Source organism: Choloepus didactylus, chromosome 1, assembly GCF_015220235.1.
Source record: "Choloepus didactylus isolate mChoDid1 chromosome 1, mChoDid1.pri, whole genome shotgun sequence".
Classification (NCBI taxonomy): Eukaryota; Metazoa; Chordata; class Mammalia; order Pilosa; family Megalonychidae; genus Choloepus; species Choloepus didactylus.
This window is the reverse complement of record NC_051307.1, coordinates 191,770,314-191,795,302: the sequence shown is the minus strand read 5'-3', so window position 1 is coordinate 191,795,302 and position 24,989 is coordinate 191,770,314. Positions and strand designations below refer to the sequence as shown.

At 44.8% G+C, this 24,989-nt stretch overlaps 1 protein-coding gene and 1 long non-coding RNA gene across 2 annotated transcripts in view; one reads left to right on the top strand and one right to left on the bottom strand.

The window, feature by feature from the left end:
* The first annotated feature begins 667 nt into the window (after positions 1-667).
* CX3CR1 (C-X3-C motif chemokine receptor 1) lies at positions 668-12,952 on the top strand. Its single transcript, XM_037847529.1, has 2 exons — positions 668-780; positions 10,210-12,952. Exon 2 carries the CDS (start codon positions 10,219-10,221, stop codon positions 11,287-11,289), a length of 1,071 nt encoding a protein of 356 aa, XP_037703457.1. The 5' UTR covers positions 668-780; positions 10,210-10,218; the 3' UTR covers positions 11,290-12,952.
* Positions 12,953-15,127: 2,175 nt separating this feature from the next.
* LOC119542980 overlaps positions 15,128-24,989 on the bottom strand; it is a 54,437-nt gene continuing 44,575 nt past the window's right edge. Inside the window, exon 3 of the long non-coding RNA XR_005218502.1 lies at positions 15,128-15,262. This is a non-coding gene — a long non-coding RNA (uncharacterized LOC119542980). The remainder of the gene's footprint in view (positions 15,263-24,989) is intronic.

Sequence of the window (24,989 nt, the reverse complement as noted above, 5' to 3'; positions counted from 1 at the left end):
AATAAGCCTGGGAAATTGCATAGAGTGATGTTAAAATGTAAACCTTAAGACAAATGCAATAAATGGCATTTGTCTAGAATTACTCTTTTCCTGTCTCCAGTTTTCTACTCTGCTCACTTCTCCTCTCAGAGCTGAAGAGGAAAGAGAGACTTTTTTCCATTTCTGAAATCCCTTAACGTTTCCTAGGAATTTCATTAACATGCAGATTTGGGTTCAGCATGTCTGGGCCAGAGCCTGCAGCGATGCGTTTTAACCTGCTCCAAGCTCCTGGGACCACACTGTGAGAAGATAGGCTGTAGCTCATTTAATCAGCACCCCCAATGCTAGCAGGGGTGTGGGATGGACTCCCTCTTACGGGCAGGAAAGCTGAGGCTGAAGAAGGCTTTGCAGCTGGCGGGGAGGCATCCCATTCATGAGATCTGAAGTGTACTGCCTGACCACAAGGCCTGTTCCCTGTCCACTACCCACGTGGGTGTCAATAGCACAGCTCCCAAATCACAGCTCCCTCAGCCTCCTGGGGTCTGTCCCCAGGATCTGGCCACCCATTGGTTAATTCAGACCTTTGTCACCAGCTGGCCTCCAGCCTGGATGTTCCGGGCTTGCCTGAGGCAGCATCTAAAGATAGTCTACCTCACAGGAAACCAGAAATGATTGGCTAACAGTGCAAATAAAGATGCTTTCAGAGGAAGGGAAGGGGAAATACTCGCCTCTGGCAGGGTCTGTGTGGGGACAGGGCAGCTGCTTGGCACATCCAGAGGTTTGCTTTCTGAATCCACCAAGGTAGGAGCAAGGTCTCCCGTCAGCACCTGTGTGTGGGGCGGGCGGGGTTGGGCACAGCCGTCAGTGGTCTGAGTGGGTCAGTGATGTGGGTTTGCCTTACCTGCCAAAATAGACACAATCACACCATTTTCCTGAAGATGTTGCTGCCTAAATGTCCGAGGGTGGCAGGGAGGAGTGGGATGCAGTGGGTGATCAGATCATTTGTAATACATCTAATATGGTAGAATGTGATTAGAAGCATTAGTCATTGCATTTTAGGGACATGGAGAAATGCTCGTGATTTGACATTAACTGAAAAAAGCATGATGTGCAATTGCATCTGTATGATATGGAGTGAGGATGATTAATTATATACGGAGAAAATAGTACTGAAATTGTATTTTTTTAAAATAAGAGTTCTTATCTTTTAGAGATGCACGTTTAAGTGTTAATGGGTAAAATTATATGACATCTGAGATTAAAAAAGAAATCCAGTAGGGAATGAAGTAGGAATAGAGGAAACATTGGCCATGAGTTGCAAATTGCTGAAACTGGGTGCAGGTGCATTGGGGTTCTTTCTGCTTTTATATGTGTAAAAAGTTAATAATAAAAAGTTTGTTAAATGGTATCTGCTTTATTTTTTTACAATTCATATAAAATATGCATAAAGATTGGAAGGAAGAAACTAAAAGGTAACTATGGTTGATTCTGGTTGGCAGGATTGTGGGTTGTATTTTTTTTTTCCTTTTTCTTCTATGCTTTTTTGGTGCCATCTGCATTTTTAAATAATAAGCATATGTTGCATTTAGAATGAAAACTATTTTATTTAATGAATTGCTGGCACAAGTTTGATGTTCAAATATTAATGCATAATAATTGTGAGGAGTCTCAGGCTAAGAAGTTTTGTGTGATGGGAAAATGTGGTCTTCAGAAACTATGAGTGGACAGGGTGCAGGTGCAAGGCAGAAAGAAAAACGTTAGAAGGCCCGGGGCTCTAACTGGGGCTTTTTATTTCTCACTGCTTGACTTATATCTGGCAATCATAGACTTTTTATAGCCCTATAGGGCCTGCTTTGGGAGCTCACAGCTGAGTCCAGAGAAAGGTTAGGGAATTTGAGGATATCCACCCACTCCCCCCAAAAAATGGTGTGTTTTTTTTTTCCTGAATACCTGTTGAGGTAGAAAATTTGAGGTAGAAAAAATAAAACCAAAAGGAAAGAGGAAGATTGGACTGCATGAAAAGCATAGAAAGAAACTTCCCAGGTGAGTCAGGACCTCCAGGTATGCCCCGGAGTGGGCGTGAGGGGTGCTTGGCTTCCTGCGAGGGCAGGTGGGAGGGCACCTGAGCAGCTGAGCCTTTGGGACCACTGTGGGTGGAGGGGGGTGAGGCAATGACTAGGGCTAAAGACCACTGGAGAAGAGAAATAGGCTCAGGAAGCCCAGGGCAGATACATGTCCTTTGCCGCCTTCTTTGCTTGGCTTTATTTTCACAAAGGAATTAGGACAGGAATTGGTCTCAGTCCAAATTCAGTTTGGTCTCTGCACTCAGATGGATCTGGTTCTTACCTAATCCCTGGAGAAGTGAGCACCTACTATGTGCCAGATACATTCCAGTCCATAAAATCCTCACCCCAACCCTGCTTGGTAACTGTCACTCTCCCCACTTCAGAGATGGGGTGGCTGTTTCTTGGCTTTGGAATGAAGTCTTGGCTGTATCTTGCTAAGCCTCAGTCTCCTGCTTTTAAAATGGAGATTGACCTTGGGTGGATAATTGTTGAAGCCAGGTGATGGGTACGGTTTGAGTTTCTGTGAGGAATAAGGGCAAGGTTCATAAAAGTATCTAAAGTTCCAAGCACACTGGAACTTTGGTGATCAAGAAACAATATATGTTGTTATGGGGAAACTGAGGCTCAAAAAGTTTGGGTACCTTAAAAATTCTGACTACTTTTGAATGAAGTTGTGATGGTCTCAGGGTTGTGGGGGCAAGAGAGGAAGGGATGTGTTAGAGCTCACCCAGTTCAGGACCAACTTCCGTTCCCTTCCCCACACTGTCCCAGCCTGGGTGGTGCCCCAGCCCCACTCTTGGAAAGGCAGCAGTATCCAGGTATGGTCCTCCAAAACCAGAGCCCTGGCTTCAAAGAACTTCCTTGCTGGGGTCCAGAACATCTGGCTGTGCCCCATCCCAGCTCCAACCTCTGGACCCAATCTCTGACCTCCAACAGAATCCTCAGCTACCCCCATCTTATGCAGGTTCAAACCTTTCCCCCCTGAACATGTTCAGAACCAGCACCTGTAGCTGATGATCTAAACAGGGAGGGGAAGCCCTGCTGTTTCTTAACAAGACACAGTCAAAGGAGGCAACTGAGTCACGATGACATGATTCAGGATTACTGACATTTCTGGGGACTTGCGATTCCCATCTGCAACCCAGGGATTCTGAGGGGTTGCTCTCTTGTTTCGCTCACTCTGCCTGAGAGAGTAGGAGAAGGTTGAGGCTTCCAGTTGAACCTTAATCTTGCCTCCCTCCGTAGGAGCGCAGACTGCGCTTGCTGGCTGCCCCACGGGTGGGGTTCCCCCAGCCCTCTGGCCACAGTGGACACGTCAGCCTCCCCATTTTCTTGTTTGGGCCAAAGTGCAACTATTTAGGACTTGTAAGCCTTGGTAGGGAACAAAACCTAGATTACGTCTCTTTAAATATCTTTCCAGGCCCTCTTTGTTCTTTTCTTTAAAACTAATTTTATTGTGAAATATAATCAAGCCAGAGAAGAGTGTCCAGGTTAACAATTTATTATAAATTGATCTCCCACCTAACCACCATCCAGCCCCCAGAGGCCTCCCCTGCTGTCCATTCCTAACCACAACTCCCTCTTCCCCCAGAGGAAACCACAATCCTGAACTTGATGGTAATCACTTCCTTGCCTTTCCTGAAAGTTTTCTACCTCAGTATGCATTATGCTTTATCCTTGCGTGGTTCCGACCTTCACATACGTGGATTCCTGCAGTAGGACCCCTCTTTGGTCTGGCTTCTTTTGCTCAGCACTGTGTTGCAGGAGATGTACACGCACAAAAGTGATCCTGACGACACTAATCAAACTAGCCCCAAACTGAAAACCATGCACAGGTTCATCAGTAGTAGAAATGATAATAAGTGGAATCCTATCCATATGAGCAAACTATAGCCATAGGCAACCGCATGGATAAGCTACTTCCAGGAATGCTGATAGGGTTTACAGATAAACTCCAAATTGGTCCATATCCACAGGGCAACTATCACCGGCCTCTCCACAAGACACAATTTGCAGTTCTATGTACAAAAATTATTTGCACTGCTATGGGATACACAGTATTTTTTTTTTTTTTGGAGGGGGCAGGGGCGGGGGACTATTTTAGAGTCTTTCGCAATTTTCTTTACAGCTCCTTAGCGTGGAATTCAAGGCCCTTCCATTGGCCTTCTGCTTTCTCGGCTTTGGCTTTCTATGTATCCCTACCCGAGCCCTCCACTCAGACTAAGTGAGCTGGGCTTTCCTGAAGGCTCCGGGGGTGCGTCGGTCCTCCCAACCCTACTGTCCTCCTCCCTTCTGCTTCTAGAGTGTTCCCTCACACCCTCACTGCCTGGTCTTGGCCCCAGGAAACCTCCCTGTGCTCAGACCCTCCGTGCCTCTGACTTCAAAGCCCTCTCTCACCCCATTCCCACCTCCATCCTTGTCCACCCAGAAGACTCCACCCAGCTTTAAGGCTCAGCTTAAACCGCAACTTCTCAGTTACACTCTTTCCATCACGCACCCTGGGCCCCCAAGGGAACAAATAAAGAGGTCCAGTGTTTGAGTTTCCCATAACTTTTCTTATATTCTCTTATTAAACAATAATAAAAACTTACATGGATTGTGTCTTACACACTTGCCTCTGCAGGATTTAGTGCAGTGCCCAGCATGTAGTAAAGATGTTCAATGGATATTTGCTTAATTAGTAATTAATTAACAAGTCCATCTCTTCTTTAATTATCTAAAAAAAAAGTCATAAAGCATTTCCTTTCAAAAACTCACAGTTTACTTAAACAGAAGTAAATCAATCCCATTCAGTTCTTTGAAGAGGAAAGGAGAGGAAGCAGTTTCAAGACTGAAACAATTGCAGGTTTTGTAAGGGGGCAACTCAGTAACCCAGAGGGGTTTTTACCTCTGGCAAGATTTTCTCCTGTTGCTGTTTGTGTTTTCTTGTTTTGTTTTGTTTTTTCTTGGGATTTGCCTTTGGTCTGCATAAAACACTGGTGCGTGGGTAATACCATGCTGTTTTAGGTCTGTTCATTGGTTGCAAGGATTAGAGTCTCAGTTTACTTGCATGGGGACAGGGGATGATGCAGGCGTGTCTTATAAAAATAGTTGTCATTTTAAACAGGGAAACCATCAGGACCACTGGGATGTGAGCTTGGCAGACATTCTGAGAACTTTCTATCTAGTACAAGGTAAAACTAAAGACTCATCAGGCTTCGGGAAATCCATCAATCTAGCTCTATCTCTGAACAGAGCCATATCTGAACACACCCAGGCTGAGGGGCCTTGGGTGCCCAGAGGCCTTATGTTCCCTGCACAGGCCACTGGCAGTCATTCCTGCTCACACTAAGCCACTCTTTCTCTGACCTGGAACTCAAGATTGTTTCCTTCTGCTTTATGCTCACCAAGAAACCATAGCATGTCAGAGATGGTCTGGTCCAATGCATTCATTTCACATTCAGGAAACTGAGGCAGAGATAGGGGATGTGTGGGCTCCCATGAAGTATGTGGCTCTCCACCCTTCAACCTTTTCTTGTTCAGAGAAAATTATCCCAGTCTCTTCACCTCCATTGATGAGAGCTACATTTTAGGGTCTCACTGTGAAGACCTCCTAGTAGTGGATGGAGAGGTGAATAATTCCCCTCCTTTCCTTTCCCAGGGGCCATGCATTGAGGGTCAGACAGCTGGATTCTGAGTCCAGAAGGGAGAAGCCTAAGAATAGTGTTCAGAGTAGCACTGTGGACCACCTTGCTTGCAGGAAGCCTGTGTCTACTATTTTTCAGTTCTAGTTCTAGAGAAGTGGCCTGCGATGGCCTGCGGATGTCCCTTCCAAGAGGAAAAGCATTGTACAGTTCAAGGAGCATGGGATATTGGGAGATCCCCAAGGGGGCTGAAATCCTGATTCCATTGCTCCCTTGGACAAGTTACTCAAATCTCTCGGAGCCACTGTTTGTTATTTGTACACTGGAGATAATTTCTCTTGTGTGGGGTTGTGGGGAGAATTTAATGGAGACTTGCATATGGAACATGACCTTTAGCAGACACCCTGGAATGACAGGCCTCTTCTCCTTCTACAGGGGGTGCTTTCTGAAGGTAACTTCAGATTCTGGAACATTAACAGGATAGTAACATCCTCACAGGGAAAGGTTGTTTGGGGGCTTAAGCAATTCTCTAGTTTCATTTGGTCCAAAGGAAAAAGACAAAAAAGCTCTCACAGCTTTCTTGGCATTACACTGGACTGCACACTTAGTCTTCACCCAAGGGCCTAGAAAGCCATAAACAGAGACCAAGGAGGGGAAAACACTAAAAGAAGACAGACCAGATTTAGAAAAGAGTAAGCAACATGCAAGGCCAAAACAGAAGGAGAAAGCAACAAAATAAGGATGTTGGATAGAAGAAGAAATGGATTTGGCTCATCTAAATGAGAAGGGAAGTACAGAAAAAGGGAAGCTGGTTGGAAACAATGGGTAATGATGACCACCCCCTTAAAAAAAAATTAAAAAATAAATGAGCAGGCTTGAGTAAAGGAAGTGGGATGGAGGAAGTAGAGCAGGATCGGCAGTGGAGGAGAGCTGGTAGTTTTATAAAGCAGAGTATACAAAATTAATTTCTACTTGGGTGTGAAACACATACACTCAAAGCTCTGTTTTCAGGTTTGGTCAAACTCTCCCAGCTCAACACCATTTAATAAAACCTTGGCTTAAATGAATAGAGGGTGAGGAGGCCTGAGAAGAGCCTAGAGGGGATTTCTTTTCTGCTGGCTACTGCCCTAAGGTTTAAGATGTAGCCTCAGATGCTGGTGCCATTCTCAGAGCTATACCCAGAAGCTTAGCTAAGTGTAGTAGCCTCTGCAAAGCCTTATCTCATCAGGTTCTTTGATTCCAAGTGTCCTCAGGGGCATTAATCTAGTCTAAAGTGAAATCCAGTTCAGCCCCTGGCAGGCCTTTAATCTTCACTGAGCCCCACTCACAAGGACTGGCCATACCCCATCTAGGCCAGGGGGCCCTATCTTTAGGATCATCCACCAATCCTTGGACATCTCAGAGGATTCAGAAATAAAAGGTCCACTCAGCTCAGGACACACCATTCCTAAAAAGATATTTTGAGCTATCAAGTTCAGCAAAATAATCCATTGAAGGAGAATTCTTTAAATGATGTCAGATTTCTGTTGTAAACAGTGTCCCACATACTCTGGGGCTATCATCTTATCAGGGTTTGAGCTGGCTCTCAAGTAGACCACAAATTCCTTTCCCAGCCAGTAAGACCCTTGCATCACCCATGATTCAGGCAGTGGTGGCAGCAGCTGTGCCTTGTCATTTGTGTGGAAGAGAGAGCTGAAATTACTCATGCCAGTCTCTGTTTCATGATTGGATAAGTCCAACAGGCACACACTGAAAGAGCTTGCTGCGATGTAAAGCTGTTGTCTAAGTTCTTGGGCAGGTGGGCCCAAGCTTGTCTCCTGGAGCTCCACATTGTAGGGCTGAGGCATTTCTTTTCTGCTCACTGCTTTCAGGCACTCATTCATTCAAGACACCAGGCACCCACTAAGCTCTCTGACAGTTCAAGGGCCCCCTTGTCCATCGGCCTTATCTCTAACTATCCCTACCTCCACACGCTTATCCCAACCTCTCCTTCCTTTCATCATGAATATCCTCAGAGCCTTTCCACAGGGCAGTGAATTAAATGTAGAACTTTCCTTTCAGAATTGCTCAAAGGGTTAAATAGATAATGCATGTGGCAGCTTAGTAAGAGCTCAGTAACTGGTGATTTACTCCTCCCCTCCCCCTCCAAAAAGTATCTGAAAAGAAAACATTTTTTTTTTTTTATCTCAGGGAAAAATAATTACAATCTTTAAAGGTCAAACACAATGCCCAGGTGGAGGTGAGGCAGCCTGGATAATTCCAAATTTCCAAAGTGCTTCTGCTTCCTCACCTAGTACAGAAAAGGAAATCAACATTTATTAAGTGCCTGCTGTATGTGGTGAACTGTACCAAGCGCTCCCCTCATTCAGTGCTGTGAGCAGGCATAAGAATCCCCATTTTCAGATAAGGAAAGTCAGGCTCAGTGGTTCCAAAGCTCATTAGAGATCACTGGGCCAGAGAAGGCAGAGGTGGGATTCGATCCTGGGAGAGCTCAAGTCCACATCACACACCTTTTCTGCCCACCTTGCTGCTCTCCCTTCTCAATGACCTCAAATGCCTGAAGATTTGTAGGCGGTTCCTGGGAGTAAGGCACAGCACCAAGCTTGGAAATCAAGCCAATCTTAGATGGCAAAGTTCCTGGGCTGAAGGATTGACCATAGGCCCAAATAGGTGCAGAATAGTTTTTATTGGCTTTGGTCTCCTCTTGAGGTCAGTTTTTTTTTGAGTTTTTTTCCTGCTCCTTTCACCAGGGAGGAGGAGAGGGAGGGGGTGGCTAGTTGTTCTGGGTCCCTAACTTATAGCCACCAAGGACTTGACTGTTTTCCCTCCTACACAGCAGCGTGTCTGGGAAGACCCTGCCTCTGCCACAAGCTACATACACTAAGTAATGATTCTCCAGTCTCCTCTTGTTTCAGATTGAACCATATGAAATTGACATTTTCATAGCTCAAAAATGGCTGACTATCAGCAGTTTTATATGGTTCAACTTAAACATTATTGATTAAGGTCACAGCTAGCGGTTGCTTTCTAAGAAAAGGGTATTCCAGCCGAAAGCAAAGAAAGCCTCCCCTCCCTACGCACACACACAATTTTCCAGGGTTGATATCTCCTTTGCAGCCTGAGATAGCCCAGGTTGGAAAGCTGGAACCACTTGGTCCCAGAAGCATCTGAGCAAGGTGCAGGGATGGGCTGGTGAACAGAGCAGAGCCTGGGAAGGGAGAAGCAGAGCTCTGGCTGGAGGCCCTTGCCCTGCCATCTTGGAAAAGATGCTCAGGCATCTTTGCAGAGGCCCTAATTGACACATCATCTCAATAAAACCAACATGAAAAGGGAGCAGTGGAGTGTGAAAACTCCCTTGGTTAAACAAGCACGAGCTTTGGTTTTGGTTGTGGTGAGGCGGGAGGCAGTGGCAGCCAGGACTCATGCTCTGGGGGTTTGAGGGGCTTGCCTGTGGTATCACAAGGAAGAAGAGGCACCCACAGCACCACTGTGAAAGGGATGCCCTCAAAGCCCCTGGGGAACATAATCAGTGAGTCCTGGCTGGAAAGAGAGGAGAAGAGGACAATTTTTATTTCCCAACCATTCTTTTCTTTCCATTCCTGCTCAGGAGGAAACAGGAGATAAGAACAGCAGGGACGGCCAGGCCAGTTGTAGTGCAGGGGTTGGTAACTATGGGGTCACTTAGCCACTCAGGACCCAGGGCGCAGGCTGACTGAGCGCAGTCCTCCGTCATGGATCAGTCGGCCCTTTTATGACAACACAGCCCTTGAAAATGGTGATTCCTCCTCTTCCCTTGGGATTTTAGGATGAACAACCATTCTGGTTTGCCTGAGACTGGAGGGTTTCAGTGCTAAAAACAGGAACGTTCTGGGCAGAACAAGATGGGTTAGTCACCCTGAAGTGTATGACTGTGTTGTCTGATCCCTGCTAGAGAAGAGAGCTTGTTGGTTGCAAGAGGACAAGGAATAGAAATGTCTCTCAAAAAGCAAAGATGAGGGAGTGGTCTGCTCTGGGCTTGGGGAGGGTGTCTGAGGACTTTCTCTCCAGCCTTGCCTTCAGGAAGGAGAAATGAGGGGCCAGAGGCTGGAGGAGGAGGAGTAAAGGAAGAGAGAAGAATTGGAGAATTGCTTGGGGGAAGTTTGGACTAGGACCCCTCTAGACCCAAGGTTCTCTTTCCCCTGTCCACACACTGGTCAAGCTGGCTTCTTTTTGGAAAGACTTTTGAAAGTCAAAGAAGAGAAGATTTAGCTCAAGCCTCAAAAGGCCTAAGATTCAAACACTAGCTAAGCCGTTGATTGTGCGGCTTTGAGCAAGTCATTGAAACTCTCAGAGACCTGGTTTCCTCTTCTGTCAAATGAGTTTGTTACAGCCTTCATCACAGGACTGCTGTGGGGATTAAACAAGATGGCAGCCAGGAAGTTGGGAAATGCAGTCAATACACAATCAATATTTGGTTTTACCTGCCTGCCCTTGGCTATACAGATTTCCAAATCTATCCCTCTTAGAACTAATGCTGGTACTCATTTTCCTTTCTGATCCAGGTCCTCACCATGCCCACCCTCTCCCCTGAATCAATTCCAGAAGGGTTTGAGTATGATGAGTCTGCTGAAGCCTGTTTTACGGGGGACATCGTGGACTTTGGGACGGTTTTCCTGCCCATATTCTACTCCGTTGTCTTTATCTTTGGCCTGGTGGGAAATTTGCTGGTGGTGCTTGCCCTCACCAACAGCCAGAAACCCAAGAGTATCACTGACATTTACCTCCTGAACCTGGCCTTGTCTGATCTGCTCTTTGTAGCCACCTTACCCTTCTGGATTCACTATGTGATAAGTGAACAAGGCCTACACAATGCCACGTGCAAACTCACTACTGCCTTCTTCTTCATCGGCTTCTTTGGGGGTATTTTCTTCATCACCATCATCAGCATTGATAGGTACCTGGCCATTGTCCTGGCTGCCAACTCCATGAAAAACCGGACCATGCAGCATGGCGTCACCATCAGCCTCGGCGTCTGGGCAGCAGCCATTTTGGTGGCGGCACCCCAGTTTATGTTCACAAAGCAAAAAGAAGATGAATGTCTTGGCGACTACCCAGCAGTCCTCCAAGATATCTGGCCTGTGCTCCGCAACGTGGAAGTAAATTTTCTTGGCTTCCTGCTCCCCCTGCTCATTATGAGCTACTGTTACTTCAGAATCATCTGGACACTGTTTTCCTGCAAGAACCACAAGAAAGCTAAAGCCATTAAACTGATCTTTCTGGTAGTCATCGTGTTTTTCCTCTTCTGGACACCCTACAATGTTCTGATTTTCTTGGAGACCCTCCGGCTCTATGACTTCTTTCCCAGTTGTGACATAGAGAGGGATCTGAGGTTGGCTGTCAGTGTGACTGAGACAGTTGCGTTCAGCCACTGTTGCCTCAATCCCTTCATCTATGCATTTGCTGGAGAGAAGTTCAGAAGATATCTTTACCACCTGTATGGGAAATATCTGGCTGTGCTGTGTGGTCGGTCAGTCCACGTCAGTTTATCCCCATCTGAATCACAAAGGAGCAGGAGGGAAAGTATTCTGAGCAGCAATCTTACTCAACATACAAGCGATGGAGATGGGTCCATCCTTCTCTGAAGAGATCCCCAAAGCCATGGCCCTACAGAGAGCCTAGAGTTTCTGATTCTGACACAGAATAAGGGCAGTTTTTTGTTTTTTGCATGCAAGAAATGTTTTTGAGCATTGTGCTCAAAATTTGAATGATAAGGAGTAAACATGTCTCTTCTCACAAATGTTGGTTTACAAATGACAAAACTTCAACCCAGACTAGCTTAACTGCAAAGAGGATGGTGAGCCCTTAGAGTGAATGGAAACCAGGGCTTAAGCCCAGCTAGAATTTCCTCTCTCTGACTCTCAAATCATGGTGGCAAATCTCCCAGACCCACATGTCACAACTTTGCCATCAGAGAGGGACAGAGACCCATCTCGCTCTGATCCTAAGGTCAAAATTCCCAGGGAAGGGCTCTGATTGGCAAGTTTATATCATGTGCCCACACCCGGACAAGGTGATGGTATTCATGGGGAAGGGATATATAAGAATGCAGCTGCCTTTCCAATCTCATGATTAGAAGTGGAGGAAGACATATTTCTACAAACCTTACCTGACCACATCAGCCTGCACACACTGCCAGTCTCCTCTTCACTAAACTCCTTTTAATCACGACCCTAAACCTACAAGGGTTTCCCAGTGCCCACTGCAACATGACTAAACTCAAGTACCTGGCTTCTGAGACCACCCATCATGTGGTCCCACTAACAGATTCCCCATTGTCTCCTCTCTTCCCAAAAAGACTCCACAAGCCCTGTCAGCCAGTCCCTTCCAGACAGCCTCACACATCTCCACCTACTTCCAGGCCTAGGGGGAGAAACAGAAAGAAACAAAAGTGAGAAGGGCTCGATTCTGGTCCTAACTCCACCACTTGCCCACTGACTAGCTTGAGGCCAATTGGGTTTCAGTTTCATCTGTAGAATGGGGGTAATGGTACCTCACACGTAGGGAGCATCCTTTCCAGCATGAGGATCCATCTACTATCTCTGACAGATCCCGACCCTCTTGTCTGGTTCCCAGACTTCAGCTCTTCCCCTGCCTGGCACAGTTACACCATGCCCAGGCAGTGGTGCTGACAGAGCTTGGAGAAGCCTGCAGGCTGTGCTGCATGACACAACCCATGCTCAGAGGAAGCTGGTTTCCTACAGTGACATTCAATGAACACTCCCAGATCTACAAATTGACAGCCTTCCTTGGTCCAACCATTCCAGACTGCCTTGAACATTTCCTCCCAATCTCTCCATGCCACGCCCCTGCCCATCTGGAGAGAACTCTCAACGTCCATCCTACTGCCAACCTGTAGAGCCAGGGCCAAGGGAGCAACTTTCTGCTTTTCAGTAAACATTCTGGATGGTTTGAAGTTTGAAAAACAATTATAATAATATTTAAGAAAATATTTTCTGCAATACTTTCATTCCTGCATTTGTCCATCTAGACCTTGTTCACACTCAAACATGTTTGGAATTGCAAAATAATGTACAAAAAGCTTTTTTTCCCTCTTAACATTAAACCCCAAATAGCTCTCTGTTTCTATGTAGCTTTGTAATTATCATTTTAGAAGGCTTTGCCAGACTGTGCACTCACTGAAGGCAGAAGTAATATCAGATTCTTTGCTATATGGATACCTCCTTCTCAGTCAGTATTTTTGTTTAATGAAAAAGAGAATGAATAAATCATGTTCCAGATCATGTACCACCATTTACTCACTATTACTCTGTTGACAAACATTTAGCTTGTTTCCAATATTTAGCAAATAGAAATTTCACAGCACCTTCATCTGTGTAATTTCCTTTCTCCTGGTTAACTGTTCCCTTTGGTTATATTTCCTGCCATGGAGATAACTGGGCAAGAGTTGAACAAAATCGAGCTGCATGCAACTAACAGGTGCAGCCTTTAGAGAGAGCAATTCTGTGACGCCAGTATCTCCAGTGAAAGATGGTGTCAGCATGGAGAGCGTCTTCAGCAGAGAATTCCAGAATTCCTAGAGGCAAATGCTATCATCAGCCTCCAGTAGGATCTGGGTAGGTAGATGGAGCCTTCCGTGGGAGGGAGCCACTGTTGAGGGATGGCCACATCCTGAGGCTGCCCCAGGACTTGGAGAAAATGTCAACTCCCTTCCAAATAATTCTACTCACTTTGTGTTTCTCATATGCTTATTATGTGACCTTCTGGGGAAGAACACTTCTTCCCAGGAAACTTTCTAACGAGAAGGATGGAGAAGATGTGCTTTTGGGTAATGGGGAGAGCTAATACCCCTTATAGACCATTGCATCTTTGCGTGTGTACAGGGTCTGATGGTCTTTCCTTTCGTCTCTCTCTGAGATGCTGCCCGAGAGCCCAGAGAGTGAGTTCACCCCGACTCTGCAAGGCTGACAGCTACACCTGGGAGCATGCAACCTAGGTCCGACAGGTCTACCTTGGGTACCACCTGGCCCTAGATGATGTCCCATTAGTTCCCTCAAAACTGGAACAAAATTGGAGCCTTCTTTTCTTTCCACCGGCACCACACTCGGGGGCCCACAGAGACCAGTCTGGTTTCAACATGACTTGTGATATTGAGTTGGCAACCGCATTTTGGGCAACCCAAGAATAGTCTGATCTAGAGCAAGTGAGAGAAGAAGCTCTTAGCAAATCTAGAGATCTAGTTTCTCTCCAAGACATACACAATCCACGGGAGGGCCAAGTGGTTTCCTGAGGAAAATGTGGCATCTTGTTTCTATTTTTGTTGTAGGAGGGCATGTCGTTAGGCAACAGATACACCCTAGACAGCACTAGCAACCACACTGCATGCCTAGTAGGAAAATTTCTCTTTTACCCCATTTCCTCACTTATTTAGGTAGAAACAAAAATAAAGTTTTAATTTGCATTTCTTTGAAAACTAGCTAAGATTGCTCAGTGTTCACTGTGTTCGTTTTATATTCTTTATAGCCTTTTCTCATTAATAGAGATAGAGTCATTACCGGAAATATGGAAAATAAAGAAACATATACAAATGAAAATTACACAATATTCCACCTCCCAGAGAAAGCCATTGTTTACCACTGATCTGGTTTTCTACTGTGTCATTCTCTGCAGACGAATTCTTTTTTTTAAATTTAAGATCATAACATACATACAATTTTATATCTATTTTTTAGCATTATAGCATGAACATTTTCCCATGTATTAAACTCAGACATGGTTTTTAATGGGTGCACAAATGCCCATAATAGGCTTTATTTAGCCAAGCCCCAACTGATGGACATGGAGGCTGTCCGCAGTTTTTTACTATTAGGAACAATGAACGTAAAGCTTTGCACATATCTCTGATTGTAGTAGAGAAGTTACTGGATCAGTGAACTTAAGAATTTGTGTGTCCCTTGCCAGCTACTACAAAATTATTTTTTCAGAGAGCTGGCACTGCGTTGCTGGTGCTCCAGGAATCCCAGTCCCTGATCTTGGCACCTGCCCCTCCCCAGACTTCTGTGGCAAGATCTTGTGGGCTTTTGCTATTACACAAAGTGCCAGCTACTGACTTCAAGAGGCAAAGAGAAAGACGACTTCTGTTCTTGAGAGAGGGTGGCAATGTTGCTTGTTAGCAGAGAGAAAAGAGAAGAAGGATAGGGGATTTTTAAAAAATTGTTCCATAGCATCACAAAAATAAGTTAAACTAAGGGAACAGAGATTTCTTAGCACATGGGTAAAGGAGACACAGGACAGGACCTCAAAGCCATACAGCATTGGGGAAGAGATGGGGATGGCAATGATTGTCCTAGAGAGGGTAATGCGGTTAGAGGAGAAGTAGAGAGGAACAGGACAACCATAAAATCCTTTACAGTGTGAATGTTTAATAAATTCACTTCTACACAAAGTAAAAACAATCTTTGCAACAAAATGCAACAAAGAGAAAAATTATTCAGGATTTAGCACAGCTGATTGCAGGAATGCCAATTTTCAGTGTATCTGCCATCATTTTATATACACTTGGCTATAACCATCTCAGTAAAATGTAGAGCTCATTACCTGTAAAATAAAAGAGAAAAAATTTAGAATAAACCAAGCATTAGCAACTTTACTTAAATCTTGAGTGAATTCTCTCTGGCTTGCGTTTCACAAATCATTTATACCTTATCAGGAAGTGAAGTTATTAAAAATCCCTCTAACTTGGGCTTTGCTAGCAGAGGTGATACTCCAATCAGTTAGGAAATCCATCAGTACCAACTCTAAACACCCTTTGTCATAACCAGGTGACCCTGTTATGGGGCAAGAGGATGCCCAGCTGAGAAGCTGAGAAGCTGGGAAGCCTAATTTCAAAAGGCTCATTTACATATCCATCGGAAATTTATGAATGCCATTTCAAAGAACATTATTTCTCTGAGAAAATGGAAGGAACCAGAAAAGAAGTTCCCCCAGGCTTCCACCCCCACATCTTCCCACCGACCTGCAGCTGTGCTGTGCCCTCTGCTTTTCTCTCCCAGTATAAGGGAAGGGTTGCCCCTGCTCTTATTTCAAGCCAAACCCTAGTGAGACTTGTGCACTAGGTCTCACCCCCTCCTACCTTCCCAAGGAGTGTATTCCTGCATTTGTCCCCTCTCCTCTGCATAATCAATTTCCTCTCTCTGATTGATAATCCAAGCAGGCCAGAATACACCCCATTTTTAAAAACCTCCTCTTGACTCCACATCTCCTTCAGTTGTTGTCCCACATCTCTATTCCATTTAGAGATACTCGAAAGAGTTGTTTCCATTTCCTCTCCCTCCCCCCATTCTCTCTTGATTCCACTCCCATCAGGCTTTCTTCTCATCCCAGATTCACTCTTTTTTTTTTTTTTTAATTTTTTTTATTTATTGAGATTGTTCACATACCATACAATTATCCAAAGACCCAAAGTGTACAATCAATTGCCCCCAGTACCATCATACAGCTGTGCACCCATCACCACAATTAATTATTTTTTTCAATTTTTAGAACATTTTCATTATTCCAGAAAATATGGTGTAGTACATTTGTTACCATTGATGAAAGAACGTTAAAATACTACTAACTGTAATTAGTTTGCAATAGGTACATTTTTTCCCTATATGCCCCTCTATTATTTTTTTAAAGTTTCAGAATAGTATTTAATTTTCAGATATTTATATTCATCTTATTTGATATCACAAAATAGTGGCTGTTTTATAAATTTTACAGATGAGGATATTGTTGCACTATTCTCACCTTACATAGGTTGCAGAATAAATCTGAATACAGATCAACACTTCCCCTTCTTCCTCCTTTGTATATTTACAAACAAGCCTACACATAACACTTGCTATTCAAATTATTTTTATCTGAGCTAAGGAACTAAATGCATTGAGATAATTTTGTTTTGTTTATAGGAATTCTCACTGTAAGCTACACAAGCTTAGGGATCAGAGAGTAAATAGATTTTTCTTTTTTGCCAAACCCTCTATCTGAACTCAGAAGCTAAAATGGTTCAGTATTTTTCATTAACTATGCAATAAAGAGCAAATCTTGGGTCCACAATTAATGTTCTTTTGTTTCAGTGTATAAATAGAAGTTAATAATTGCCACTTAAATTTAGTGGTTCAATGACTACAATAACAGATGTCTCTCCATATATAATAGAAATTTTCACCAACACTGCTCTCTATATGCCTTTGCTCTATATATCCCATGCCTATCTCCAGACAATGGCATCTCATCTACACCAACCAATAAAACATAATTGAGAATACACATTTTTCAATGCTCTCAAAAAGTGTAAGAGTATTCCTTTGGGTTTTCAAAAGAAGTCTATATTTTCAGACTTAAATTTAATAGTTTTTAATTATTCTTAGTCTAATTCCTGTTTTATCAATTAGGAAACTAAGAGTCATCTTACAAGTTAAGTGAGATGAACACATCTACAATCAGCAAGTCAGAAAAGTGAGGCAAATATCTTCAACTTCTGCCTTCTAGTGTTTCAGAAAGAATGCCATACCATAAACCTGAGTTATCCATTTGAAATAGAGTAAAAGAAATGGCAGCATGGAATAGGATGTGACACCAAGTATGTTTTCTCCTTCATAATGTCACCATTCTGCAATGTCTTTTTATTCTTCTCTGAAATATGGAATTAAAAATAATTTAACATAGGGTTGTGTCTTATGAAGACTATGATGATAATAAAGCCAAACTTATATTCAATGGTCACTATATGGCTTAAAAAATGCATCTTCAGCTAATATTATGGAATCTTTCTCCATATCTCTCTCTCCTTTCTTTGTTTCTCTGTCATTAGGGCTCCCTTTAGTATCTCAAGTAGGTCAGGTCTTTTATTAGCAAAACCTCTCAGCATTTGTTTGTCTGTGAAAAATTTAAGCTCTCCCTCAAATTTGAAGGAGAGTTTTGCTGGATAAAGAATTCTTGGTTGGCAATTTTTCCCTTTCAGAATTTTAAATATGTTGTGCCACTGCCTTCTCGCCTCCATGGTTGCTGCTGAGTAGTCACTACTTAGTCTTATGTTGTTTCCTTTGTATGTGGTGAATTGCTTTTCTCTTGCTTCTTTCAGAACTTGCTCCTTCTCTTCAGTATTTGATAGTCTGATCAGAATATGTCTCAGAGTGGGTTTATTTGGATTTATTCTATTTGGAGTTCACTGGGCATTTATGCTTCGTGTATTTATGTTGTGTAGAAGGTTTGGGAAATTTTCCCCAACAATTTCTTTGAATACTCTTTCTAGACCTTTACCCTTCTCTTCCCCTTCTGAGACACCCATGAGTCTTATATTTGGATGTTTTATTTTATCTATCATATCCCTGAGGTCCATTTAGATTTTTTCAATTTTTTCCCCATTCTTTCTTTTGTGCTTTCATTTTCTGTTTTGTTGTACTCCAGGTCACTGATTTGTTTTTCAACTTCCTCTAGTCTTGTACTATGAGTATCCAGAATCTTTTTAATTTGGTCCACAGTTTCTTTTATTTCCTTAAGATCATCTATTTTTTTATTTACTCTTGCAATGTCTTCTTTATGCTCTTCTAGGCTCTTCTTCATGTCTTTTATATCCTGTGCCATGCTCTTCTTCATGTCCTTTATATCCTGTGCCATGGTCTCATTGTTTGTTTTTAGTTCTTTGATTAATTGCTCCAAGTACTGCGTCTCCTCTAATCTTTTAATTTGGGTGCTTGGGTTTGGGTTATCCATATTGTCTGGTTTTTTCATATGCTTTAAAATTTTCTGTTGTTTTTGGCCTCTTGGCATTTGCTTAACTTGATAGGGTTCTTTTAGGATATGTACGCTAATTCAAAGACTCTCTAATTTGTCAGATCTACAGCTTGGTGGCATACACGTTCTCTAATTAACCAGCAGGTGGCATCTGCGAGCCACCAATTCCCCTCAAGCCAGTTCTCCCCAACTTTGTCTTTGTGGTGTGTGGGGGATCTGATTCTTGTGGGATCAAATTGGTGCACCAGTTTTGCGTGTGTAGTAGGTGCTGTCTGCCCTGAATGTGGGGTGTGTGTCTGAGCAGTTAGGGAGTGAGGGCAGCTTAAACAATCAAACCTCCCAGGTGTTCCTGGAGATTTAAGGCTGTTCCAAGAGTCTAAACCTTCATTTTGGTCTCGCCACAGATTGTCTCTGCTGCTGACCCACAAGTCCTTGGTATTGGCTTATGGTCCCTGGGATTTCCAAGTGGGTCCCTCTTCCAAGCTGTGCCCTTCTCGGGCCTCTGCTGAGGGAAGGCTGTGCTATGTCACAAGTGTGCGCCAACCCTCAAGGGAAGTTCTGTGTAGAGGTGTTCCCAGCCTGCTGAAAGGATGGATGAATGGAGTGTGTTAATTTCCCCCTTTTCGCACAGCTCTGCTTTCCTAGCTCCGGGACAGTTAGCTGCAGGTGCATGAAAGGCTATTGTCCACACCAGATATTGTGGCATGTGCACTCATTGCTGGAAACACTTCCCATCACAATGGGTTTTTTGGCACAGCTTTGGGCTGTGGCGCTGGCTCCGGGCAGGAACGTTCCCAGCCCACCGGAAAGATGGCTGTAAGGGGCGTGGTTTTTTCCCCCTTTTGGCTCACCTCTGCCTTCCTCGCTCCGAGAAAATTAGCAGCAGGTGTGCAAAAGGCTGTCGTCCACGCGAGATATTGAGGCGTACTCACAGGTTGTAGAGATGCTGTTCCTGCCACGCTTCCCTATGAGGTTCTCACTGCTGTATCCGCAGCCGCTTTTGGGTTTTTTAAAAAGAACTAGTCCGATTCCAAACGCCAACCCACAGTTTCCCCACACTGCAGTGTGGCTGCAGGATATTCAGCAGGCTTACTCACTCGTTTCAGAACGCAGACTCCCGGTTTCACCAAGCACACGGTTCCCTTGTTCAAACTCCCAAATATCTCAAATGAAAAAATTTCAGGAATCTTTTATTTAGCATCTTCATTCTTGGAAAGCCGGAGGGTCTCCTCGGACTAGCTCTGTTCCTTTTTCAACTCAGTGCAGAAAGCCTCGGCCATTTTGAGCTCCCAGTTCTGTCCCAGATTCACTCTTGTTGAGCTCACCAGTGTACTCCGCATTGCTAAATCCAATGGTCCATAATCAAGCTCACCTTACTTGACCTAACAGCAGAATTTGACAAAGTTGATCACTGCCCCCTTTTCAAAGCACATTTTCCACTCAGCATTGGAGATATTTCTCCTCTCCTCTCCTCTCCTCTCCTATCCTCTCCTCTCCTCTCCATCTCTATCTCTCTCTCTATCTCTGTCTCCTTCTCTTCTCCTACCTCCTCACTGGCTGCTCTTTTGCAGTCTCCTTCACTGGCTCCTTCCACCTCCCAGACCTTTAAACATCAACAGCCCAAGGCTTGAGCCTTAGACCTCTTCTCTCTTTCTGCACTCACTTCCCTGGAGATCTCAGCCAGTCGCAAACCTTTAAACACCATCTCTCCTCTAACAAATTCCACATGGTTTTCTCCACCCAGACTTCTCTGGCATCCAGATGAATATATCCAATTCCCTCCCTGATAATTCCTCTTGGATATATAATAATCATCTCCCAGCATGCATCACAAAACCTGCTCCCCTGCAGTTTTGCAGTGTCAGTAGAGGACAGCTCCATTCTTCCAGTCGCTCTGATCAAAATCCTTGGGGTCGTCCTGGGTGCCCCTCTTTCCCTGGTGCTCCATTTCCAACTCACCAGCCAGTCCCACTCAGCACTTTTTCCACAATATCTCCTGACTCAGATCCCCTCTTGCCACTTCACCACCATTCCCCAGTCCAAGCCATCACAATGACTCCCCCCAGACAACTCCGCTTGGGTCTCCTTGCTTCCACTCCTGCTCCTCCACAGTCCATTCACTGCACCCCCAAGGGGGTCCTCTTAATGCTTTAAAATTGATTTTTAAGAACTCACTATAGAGGAAATATAGTAACCTTTTTGTCTGTCATATGTGTTGCAAATGTTTTTTCCTGTTCTGTCATTTCTTATTTTTACTGTTTCAGAAGGCAAAACCCATTGTAGTTTCTCTTTTACATGAACCTACCTTGTAGTAAATGCAAACTACCCCCCCAACCTAATTATGACAAGGTTGTTTTCAGTCTCAGTCTGTGGCATCATCAAGCATTTTCATCTTTTCCTACGTATTCGTTGGCAATTTAATCAAACATTGGCAGGAGCTATCCAGAGGCAGATAGCCAAAAGCTATTTAAAACTGAGAGTCAAGAAAATGACTCTTAGCAACAATGTATTTATCAAGGTCAGTTCTGTAAGTTGATCAGAGGCAGCAGAAATGACACTGCCTCACCATGACTCAAAGCACAGGCAGACGCACACAGGCTGAGGGAAATAACAGCACCTGACGCTGGCATATTTATCACACTCGATTTGGCTACTTTCTAACGACATCCAAGTGTCTTACCTTGTGGAAAGCCGCCTCCCGAATCGGGCCTAGCGTATGCGCTGCAGCCTGCTCTAGAGTTACCCCCGCCCATCGAGTGAGCCAAGATGGCGCCTGCATCCTGTTTCCGCATAGTGACGCATGTATGTAACCACCCGCTGTATTCACCAATCATGCTTGTGTGCGTGGCGTTAGCCCATTGGATACACACAAGGTTTATAAGAAAGTTCCCGGGCAAAGCTCGGGGAGACAGCCCACAAGGAGCCGTACCTGACGGCCGCATCGAGGTTGTTCTCCCCCGAGGTGTCTCGCCCCGGGTGGAACCTGTAAAGATGATGATTGCCTAGTCCCATTAAAAGTTTATCTGCTTTACCACCGCGAGTCCTGAGTGATCACAAGTGCTCTGGGTAAGACGTTGTCCGCACCCTCTCTCCCCTTATCTCTCTGGTCCCCATCGCCGGCCGACCGAGGACTCGAGGCGGGGCAGAGAAGCGCCGGACATTACCTGAAGAGACATGAGCCAGTAAGACAGAACCTAAAACTTTATAGAAGGAAAAGTTTCTAAGGATGTTTAGTGCAGAGATGGTGCAGTTTCAGCAGTTAAGACTTGAAACTGTCTCTGAAACCTCTTATGCCTTTACTGGCTAATGAGAAGAATTGAAAGCTCTAGGTGCAGACCCTAAATATGATGTTGAGAAGCCCTAGGAAATATGAGGAGCCCAGTTCATCAACCTTAGTCTTTCTGGAAGTTCCATTCCAATGGCTCTAGTCACCCTTGGCCACTCTCACCTAAGGGGACACCTGCTCGATAGACTCCTCTTTCCCTCCAAGTATTACAGACATGCCAGCCACTGGGTCCAACATCTCTGGCTTCCAGATTCTTCAGTGAAGCCTGCTGGACGCCAAGGCCACCTTGCCACTTTCTTGCCCATGAGGTTCTGCGCCCACCCCTCCCCAGACACCTGTCACTTGTGCTGACGAGCTTGCACTAGGGTTAGACATTCCACTCTGAGAGTATTTGTCTTTAGAAATGACTCTACTACCTCAGAAAATGGGGTGGTGATACCTATGATTGGGGTTTGGGAGAAAATGAGAGATTACAAGTAAAAGCAATTAGCACAGTTTTCTAGCCCAGGGAAGGGCTCAAAGCAAGTTCACTTCCCTTTTCCTCTCTCTGTTACACCAGAGAGGACAGTCCAGTTTCCCCAAAGTTAAGAAACCCTTCCCTCAGGTCCTACCATTCCCACTGTGAGACCTGAAGGGACCAGCCTCCCCACAATGTTTGCCTTGCTCTTCGTAATTTTCCAGGAAGCTTTCCATATCATACCATTAGCCCCCTAAAAGCCCCTTTTTCCCTATGTCCCTTTCCTCTCCCCACTTCAAGGTGGGTCCATGCCAACCCCAGTGCCTTTATCTCTTTTTTCTAGGTGAAACAAGAGTAGTGGCCCTGATTTTAATGTCTAGGAAGTTGACCATGGGCCCCCCAGTTCTTTCCCATCTTGAGAAGTGAAATGTGGTCAGGATGCATAGCCTGATACCTCATGCACACAGGGTCCTGTGTAACCTGTGGTGATATCCCAGAGTGCCTGAGCTAGATATGCAGATTTGGACCCACCAGGGGACCTGTACTGGGTTGAATAGTGCCCCCCAAAATTCAAGTCCACCCAGAACCTCATAATGCCAACTTATTTGGAAACTGGGCCTTTGCAAATAGAATTAGTTAGAATAAGATGAGGTCATACTGGATTAGAATGAGCTCTAAATCCAATCATTGGTTCCCTTAGAAGAAAAAGGCAAACACACAGATAAATTCAGGGAGAAAGGTTATATGATGATAGAAGCAGAGATCAGAGTGATGCAGCTGCAAGCCAAGCTTGCCAGAAGTCCCCAGAAGCTAGAATATGCACAGAAGGATTCTCCCCAGCTGCTGTCCTAACTTCTCCATGCCATACCTTGGGCCCAGAATTCACTCTGCTGCTTCTACAATTCACTCTGCTGACACCCTGATCTAGCCTCCAGAACAGTGAGAAAATAAATTCCCATTGTTTTAAGCCCCCCAGTTTGTGGTGCTTTGTTACAACAGCACTAGAAAACTAAAACATTGCCTAATCAGGACCTTAAGTTATATGTGCACTTAGCAAACACAGTTTTGCATACCAGAATAGGAAGAGTGGAGAGCGTGAGAATACAAGTGTTTTTCTACTCTGTGGTTAGCATAATTGAGCCCTTGGAAATGTATGGTTTGGGGGTTAAATGTGCTGGGTAAGTTCCACCACAGCTATTCAGAATGTGCAAAATATGAATAAAATACCAATAGGTTTACTAGGGTAAAATTAATGCAGCAAAAAAAAAATAGTGATTATTTCCACTGATAAAATACTGACATTTGGTTGAATAGGAGACAACTGGGAGTTGTAAGAGCAGCTGTAGTAATTGAAGGATTGATACTTGTGAGCTATTTTTAAATATATTTAAATTTGTAAACATGTCTAAAGAAGAATGCACGTCCTCTTTATTTATGACTCTTTCTTAGAGGATGGATCATTTGCCTGAACTAAATTTATTTCTTAAATCAAAACTACAATTTGCCATATATTTTTGCCTGGTGAAAAATGGTACTGTTTTTCTGCTGTACCCACTTTGGGCTGCCTACCCCAGGGCTTCCTAGAGCAGGAGTCCACAAAGCCTCCCACATGTTTACACCACATCTACTGGTTTTCTGCTACTCACAGCTCAGTGCAATCCTAGCTGGCCACTACCCTTCACCGACCTCCATGCAAGTGCCCACCAGACCGCCGTCTTCCTCTCTGTACTTCAGCCACTGACCCATCCATGCAGGGGCTTCGCCCCATTCCTCTGTGACTTGCCCCTCGGGTCCAGCTGCTGTCCTAACTTCATGCCACACCTTGGGCCCAGAATTCATTCTGCGGCTTCTACAATACCCCACACCGTGGGGTTCTGTAACACTGGTTATGGCCCATATCCATTCCCTAGCTCCATTCCCGCTCTGGGGTCTTGCTCCTCCCCAGAACTTGGCCAGCAGCAGGACGCAAATCCTCTTTGCTACTGAATCTCCCAGATTATCATGAGTGCTAAAGCCTCTCCAGGACTCTGCCCAGGAGGCAGGGGCAGGGCCTCAGTCTCTGAGAGAGACACCCCTGCCCCCAAAGTCTATAAATTCACACTGCCCCCACCCCCGTTCCCTTGCTCTCCCTCCTTCTGATCAAGGAAGGAATCTTTTTAGAATCAGAAGGAAACGAAAAGGAAAAGTGCCCTCTCCAAATCCCCTCTTTACTCTTCCCTAAGGAATTTAGGTGTTTGAAAAGTAGAGCCAGAAAAAAAAAAAAAAACTAGATTAAAATTCTCCAAGACTTCACTCCCAACAAGCATAGGGCCTGGGACAGAAAAGGTGTTGGATGGATGTGAAGAAGAGACAAGGGAGGGATGGCGTGCCTTGGGGCATGGCGGAGCCTCATCCCAAGTCAAAGGAGGCTGAAGAGTCGGGTAAGCTGGGGCTGTGGTTGGAGCCTTAGAGACCAGGCAGGGCTTTGGGAACGCAGCCACGTGTGCCTGAGGAGCAGGAGGGAGGGGTACCAATGGTGGGCAGGATGAGGGGGAGCAATCCTGGACGTACACGAAGCCCGGGGCAGAAGAAGCTGTCAAGTCATCTCCATCCCTACCTTACACAGTCGACCCTCAGAGTCACCCACTCCCCGTGCCCTCTGGACCCTCTGACAAGCAGCCTCTCCCTGCCCTCACCCCATGCAGTCTTCATCTGCCATCTCCACTAACCCCACTGCAGACACCAAGACAGACCCCCTCCTCCCCAGCCTGGCCTGGAGGCATCTTGTGAACCTGAATCTTTTGCCCCAGCTTCATATGCTC